Source organism: Oncorhynchus nerka, unplaced genomic scaffold, assembly GCF_034236695.1.
Source record: "Oncorhynchus nerka isolate Pitt River unplaced genomic scaffold, Oner_Uvic_2.0 unplaced_scaffold_985, whole genome shotgun sequence".
Classification (NCBI taxonomy): Eukaryota; Metazoa; Chordata; class Actinopteri; order Salmoniformes; family Salmonidae; genus Oncorhynchus; species Oncorhynchus nerka.
In genome coordinates, this window is record NW_027040309.1 from 62,501 (window position 1) to 69,129 (window position 6,629).

General features: G+C 48.6%; 1 protein-coding gene across 1 annotated transcript in view; it reads left to right on the plus strand.

The window, feature by feature from the left end:
• LOC135570317 (NACHT, LRR and PYD domains-containing protein 12-like) overlaps positions 1-2,700 on the plus strand; it is a 16,705-nt gene extending 14,005 nt beyond the window's left edge. The window contains exons 7-8 of the mRNA XM_065016441.1: positions 1,239-1,285; positions 1,685-2,700. Of these exons, the coding sequence (XP_064872513.1) occupies positions 1,239-1,285; positions 1,685-2,226 (589 nt within the window). The 3' untranslated portion in view covers positions 2,227-2,700. The remainder of the gene's footprint in view (positions 1-1,238; positions 1,286-1,684) is intronic.
• Positions 2,701-6,629: the final 3,929 nt, after the last annotated feature.

Sequence of the window (6,629 nt, forward strand, 5' to 3'; positions counted from 1 at the left end):
CTGTCTCCTGTGTGTGTGTCTGTCTCCTGTGTGTGTGTCTGTCTCCTGTGTGTGTGTGTGTCTCCTGTGTGTGTGTGTGTCTCCTGTGTGTGTGTGTCTGTCTCCTGTGTGTGTGTGTTTGTCTGTCTCCTGTGTGTGTCTGTCTCCTGTGTGTGTGTGACCAGTGTGTGTGTTTGTGTCTAGCGTGTGTGTGTGTGTTCAGTGTGTGTGTGACCAGTGCGTGTGTTTGTGTCCAGTGTGTGTGTGTGTCTGTCTCCTGTGTGTGTGTGTGTGTCTGTCCCCTGTGTGTGTGTGTGTGTGTGTGTGTCTGTCTCCTGTGTGTGTGTGTGTGTGACTCCAGTGTGTGTGTGTGTGTGTCTCCAGTGTGTGTGTCACCAGTGTATGTATGTGTGTGTGTGTGTCTCCTGTGTGTGTGTGTGTGTGTGTGTGTGTGTGTGTGTCTGTGTGTGTGTGTGTGTGTGTGTGTGTGTGTGTGTGTGTCTCCAGTGTGTGTGTGTGTGTGTCCTGTGTGTGTGTCTCCAGTGTGTGTGTGTGTGTCTCCAGTGTGTGTGTGTGTGTGTCTCCAGTGTGTGTGTGTGTCTCCAGTGTGTGTGTGTGTGTGTCCAGTGTGTGTGTGTGTCTCCAGTGTGTGTGTGTGTCTCCAGTGTGTGTGTGTGTCTCCAGTGTGTGTGTGTGTCACCAGTGTGTGTGTGTGTCACCAGTGTGTGTGTGTGTCACCAGTGTGTGTGTGTGTGTGTGTGTCACCAGTGTGTGTGTGTGTCTCCAGTGTGTGTGTGTGTCTCCAGTGTGTGTGTGTGTGTGTCTCCTGTGTGTGTGTGTGTCACCAGTGTGTGTCCATTGTGTGTGTGTCTCCTGTGTGTGTGTGTGTCACCATTGTGTGTGTGTGTGTGTGTGTGTGTGTGTCCATTGTGTGTGTGTGTGTCTCCAGTGTGTGTGTCCAGTGTGTCCTATGTGTGTGTGTGTGTGTGTATATCCAGTGTGTGTGTGTGTGTGTCCAGTGTGTCGTGTGTGTGTGTGTGTCCAGTGTGTGTGTGTGTGTGTCCAGTGTGTCGTGTGTGTGTGTGTGTCCAGTGGGTCCTGTGTGTGTGTGTGTCCAGTGGGTCCTGTGTGTGTCCAGTGGGTCCTGTGTGTGTGTGTGTGTGTGTGTGTGTGTGTGTGTGTGTGTGTGTGTGTGTGTGTGTGTGTGTGAGTTCAGGTGTATCCCCAATGACTGTCTGTTCTTCTGCTTACCGCTACAGTGTGGAACATGGTGGAGAGAACAGAATGAAACCAGGACTTAGAAAATGTGAGTGTTGACTGCTGTGAAGAATATGACTAAGAATAAGTCTTAATTCAAGTGAAGTCAAAGTCAAAGACCAACATCATTACTGACTTGGTCATATTAAATATCAGCTGTAGTTCTACAGAAGCAGAAATCAGGGACACCAAAGTTTATAAAGAATTGCTTTGTGTGTGTGTGTGTGTGTGTGTGTGTATGTATGTGTGTGTGTGTAATTAATGGGAATAAGTGTGTTTTATATTACCATACAGTATAACATATGATCATTCAACAAGTCTCAAGTTACCTTAACTTCTCCTTTTGATACCTAGAAACATCTACATTAAATGAATTAGTGAAAAGTGAGTTAACATTCTAATGTGAATGATGATGATTTCTAATATTGTGTCTGGTTTCATCCATCAGATGTCTGTGATCTCACACTGGACCCAAACACAGTAAACAGACGCCTCTCTCTGTCTGAGGAGAACAGAAAGGTGACATGGAGGAGAGAGAAGCAGCCGTATCCTGATCACCCAGAGAGATTTGAGGGCTATAGACAGGTGCTGTGTAGAGAGGGTCTGACTGGGCGCTGTTACTGGGAGGTAGAGTGGAATGGGTACAGGATTGGGAGAAGGGCTGATATAGGAATGACATATAAAGGAATCAACAGGAGAGGAAGGGTTGATGACTGTTGTCTTGGATACAATGACAAGTCCTGGAGTCTGTTCTGCTCTGACAACAGTTACAGAGCCTGGCACAATAATAATCCCACTACCATAGTCGTCCCCTCCTCCAGCTCCCACAGAGTAGGAGTGTATCTGGACTGGCCAGCCGGCACTCTGTCCTTCTATAGAGCCTCCTCTGACACACTGACCCACCTGATCACATTCACCTCCACATTCACTGAGCCCCTCTATCCAGGGTTTAGGGTTTGGGGTGATGGTGACTCAGCGTCCCTGAAATAAGTGAACACACACACTGGACAGAGACACACACACTGGACAGAGACACACACACTGGACAGAGACACACACACTGGACAGAGACACACACACTGGACAGAGACACACACTGGACAAAAACACACACACACACTGGACAATCACACACACACTGGACAAAAACACACACACACACACACTGGACAAAGACACACACACACACACACTGGACAAACACACACTCACACTGGACACACACACACACTGGACACACACACACACGACACACACAGGTCACACACACACACTCTGGACACACACACACACACACTCACACACACACACACACACACTGGACACACACACACTCTGGACACACACACACTCTGGACACACACACACACTGGACAGAGACACACACACTGGACAGAGACACACACACTGGACAGAGACACACACACTGGACAGAGACACACACACTGGACAGACACACACACACACTGGACAAACACACACACTGGACAAAACACACACTGGACACACACACACACGGACAAAGACACACACACACACACACTGGACAATCACACACACACACACACACACACTGGACAAAGACACACACACACACACACACTGGACAAAAACACACACACACTGGACAAACACATACTCACACTGCTGGACACACACACTCACACTGGACACACACACACACTGGACACACACACACACTGGACACACACTGGACACACACACACACACACACGACACACACACACAGGACACACACACACACAGGACACACACACACACACACTCTGGACACACACACACACACTCTGGACACACACACACACACTCTGGACACACACACACACACTCTGGACACACACACACACTGGACACACACACACTCTGGACACACACACACTCTGGACACACACACTCTGGACACACACACACACTGGACACACACACACACTGGACACACACACACACACTCTGGACACACACACACACACACTCTGGACACACACACACACACACACTCTGGACACACACACACTCTGGACACACACACACACTGGACACACACACACACTGGACACACACACACACACACTCTGGACACACACGCACACACTCTGGACACACACACACACACACTGGACACACACACACACTGGACACACACACACACTGGACACACACACACACATTCTGGACACACACACACACACTCTGGACACACACACACACACACACTCTGGACACACACACACACACACACACACACATTCTGGACACACACACACACATTCTGGACACACACACACACACACACACATGCGCGTCTTTCTATAGTTGTGAGGACCTCTTACAACAACACTGTTAAAATACCAATGTGATCATGTGTTGTCTTTTATGTTGAAAAACAAATTGTATAATTATATCTGGACATACGCTCCATAGTTGTACAAGTATACAAGGATATATTGTACTTTTCATAATAAAACATACTTGAAACAAGATAAAGCTTGTTACTTGTGAAAACAGTTTGTTTATTGATTTTACGTTTCCTCTGTCAGGTTGATGTTAACCTGCGACTGGTTGAAACATGAAACAAATATGAAATGAAATACAAAACAATTAAATATGTGGAAGAGAATTAAACAAATTTGTACAACAGAGTGTTGTAATGCAGGGTTACTATAGCAACAGAGTGTTGTGATGCAGGGTCACTATAGCAACAGAGTGTTGCGATGCAGGGTTACTATAGCAACAGAGTGTTGTAATGCAGGGTCACTATAGCAACAGAGTTCTCTGCTCTCTTCTGCTCTGTTCTCTGCTCTCTGTCTCTCTTCTCTGCTCGCTCTCTCTGCTCTCTTCTCTCTCACTCTCTGATCTCACTCTCTGCTCTCTTCTCCTCGCTCTGCTTTATCAGCTCTCTCAGCCTGCTCTCTGCTCTCTCTCTGTTCTCTGCTCTCTCTCTTTTCTCTGCTCTCTCTCTCTCTCTCTCTCTCACACTCTCTGCTCTCTCTCTCCCACACACTCTGCTCTCTCTCTGCTCTCTCTCTCTCCCACATTCTGCTCTCTCTCTCTCCCACATTCTGCTCTCTCTCCCACATTCTGCTCTCTCTCCCACATTCTGCTCTCTCTCTCCCACACACTGCTCTCTCTCCCACACACTCTGCTCTCTCTCCCACACACTCTGCTCTCTCTCCCACACTCTGCTCTCTCTCTGCTCTCTCTCCCACACACTCTGCTCTCACTCCCACACTCTCTGCTCTCTCTCTGCTCTCTCTCCCACACTCTCTGCTCTCTCTCTGTTCTCTGCTCTCTCTCTCTCACACTCTCTGCTCTCTCTCTCCCACACACTCTGCTCTCTCTCTCTCCCACATTCTGCTCTCTCTCTCTCCCACATTCTGCTCTCTCTCCCACATTCTGCTCTCTCTCTCCCACACACTGCTCTCTCTCCCACACACTCTGCTCTCTCTCCCACACACTCTGCTCTCTCTCCCACACTCTCTGCTCTCTCTCCCACACACTCTGCTCTCTCTCTCCCACACACTCTGCTCTCTCTCTCTCCCACACACTCTAATCTCTCTCTCTGCTCTCTCTCTCCCACACTCTGCTCTCTCTCTCTCACACTTTTCTCTCTCCCACACTCTGCTCTCTCTCTCTCACACTTTTCTCTCTATCTCTCACTTTCTCTTATCTTAACAGTGGTGCAGTTTGGACCATCACCACTTGATGGCAGTGTTCAACCAGAAGTGATGAAAAGAACATCACTGCAGAGAGAGAGAGTCTAATATACTGATATACAGTAACATTCACAAAGTATTCAGTAACATTCAGAAAGTATTCAGACCCCTTGACTTTTTACACATTTTGTCACGTTACAGCCTTATTCTAAAATGAATTAAATGTGTTTTTCCCCTCATCAATCTACACACAATAACCCAGAATTACAAAGCAAAAACGGTTCACTTTATGTGTGAACATTTTTATTTAAAAAAACGAAGATATCACAGAGAGAGAGGGAGAGTAGAGAGTCAGAACAGAGGGAAGATAGAGATGGAGGCTAGAGAGTCAGAACAGAGGGAAAGAGAGAGATGGAGGGGAGAGAGTCAGAACAGAGGAAAGAGAGATGGAGGGTAGAGAGTCAGAACAGAGGGAAAGAGAGAGAGGGAGGGTAGAGAGTCAGAACAGAGGGAAAGAGAGAGAGAGGGAGGGTAGAGAGTCAGAACAGAGGGAAGTCAGAACAGAGGGAAAGAGAGAGATGGAGGGAGAGAGTCAGAACAGAGGGAAAGAGAGAGATGGAGGGGAGAGAGTCAGAACAGAGAGAAAGAGAGAGAGAGAGAGATGAGAGTCGCAACAGAGGGAAATAGAGAGAGAGGGAGGGTAGAGAGTCAGAACAGAGGGAGGGTAGAGAGTCAGAACAGATTGAAAGAGAGAGAGGGAGGGTAATGAGTCATAACAGAGGGAAAGAGAGAGAGAGGGGAGAGAGTCAGAACAGAGGGAAAGAGAGAGAGAGAGAGGGAGGGTAGAGTGTCAGAACAGAGGGAAAGAGAGAGAGGGAGGGTTGAGAGTCAGAACAGAGGGAAAGAGAGTCAGAACAGAGGGAAAGAGAGAGAGAGAGGGAGGGGAGAGTGTCAGAACAGAGGGAAAGAGAGAGGGAGGGGAGAGTGTCAGAACAGAGGGAAAGAGAGAGAGAGAGAGGGAGGGGAGAGAGTCAGAACAGAGGGAAAGAGAGAGGGAGGGGAGAGAGTCAGAACAGAGGGAAAGAGAGAGACAGAGAGGGAGGGTAGAGAGTCAGAACAGAGGGAAAGAGAGAGAGAGAGGGAGGGGAGAGTGTCAGAACAGAGGGAAAGAGAGAGAGAGGGAGGGGAGAGAGTCAGAACAGAGGGAACGAGAGAGAGAGGGCGGGGAGAGAGTCAGATCAGAGGGAAAGAGAGAGAGAGCGAGGGTAGAGAGTCAGAACAGAGGGAAAGAGAGAGATGGAGGGTAGAGAGTCAGAACAGAGGAAAAGAGAGAGAGAGGGAGGGTAGAGAGTCAGAACAGATGGAAAGAGAGAGAGAGAGGGAGGGGAGAGAGTCAGAACAGAGGGAAGAGCGAGAGAGGGAGGAGAGAGAGGGAGGGAGGGAGGGTAGAGAGTCAGAACAGAGGGAAAGAGAGAGAGGGAGGGGAGAGAGTCAGAACAGAGGGAAAGAGAGAGAGAGAAAGAAAGGGAGGGAGAGAGTCAGAACAGAGGGAAAGAGAGAGAGAGAGGGAGGGTAGAGAGTCAGAATAGAGGGAAAGAGAGAGAGAGAGAGGGAGGGGAGAGTGTCAGAACAGAGGAAAGAGAGAGAGAGGGAGGGGAGAGAGTCAGATCAGAGGGAAAGAGAGTGAGAGGGAGGGTAGAGAGTCAGAACAGAGGGAAC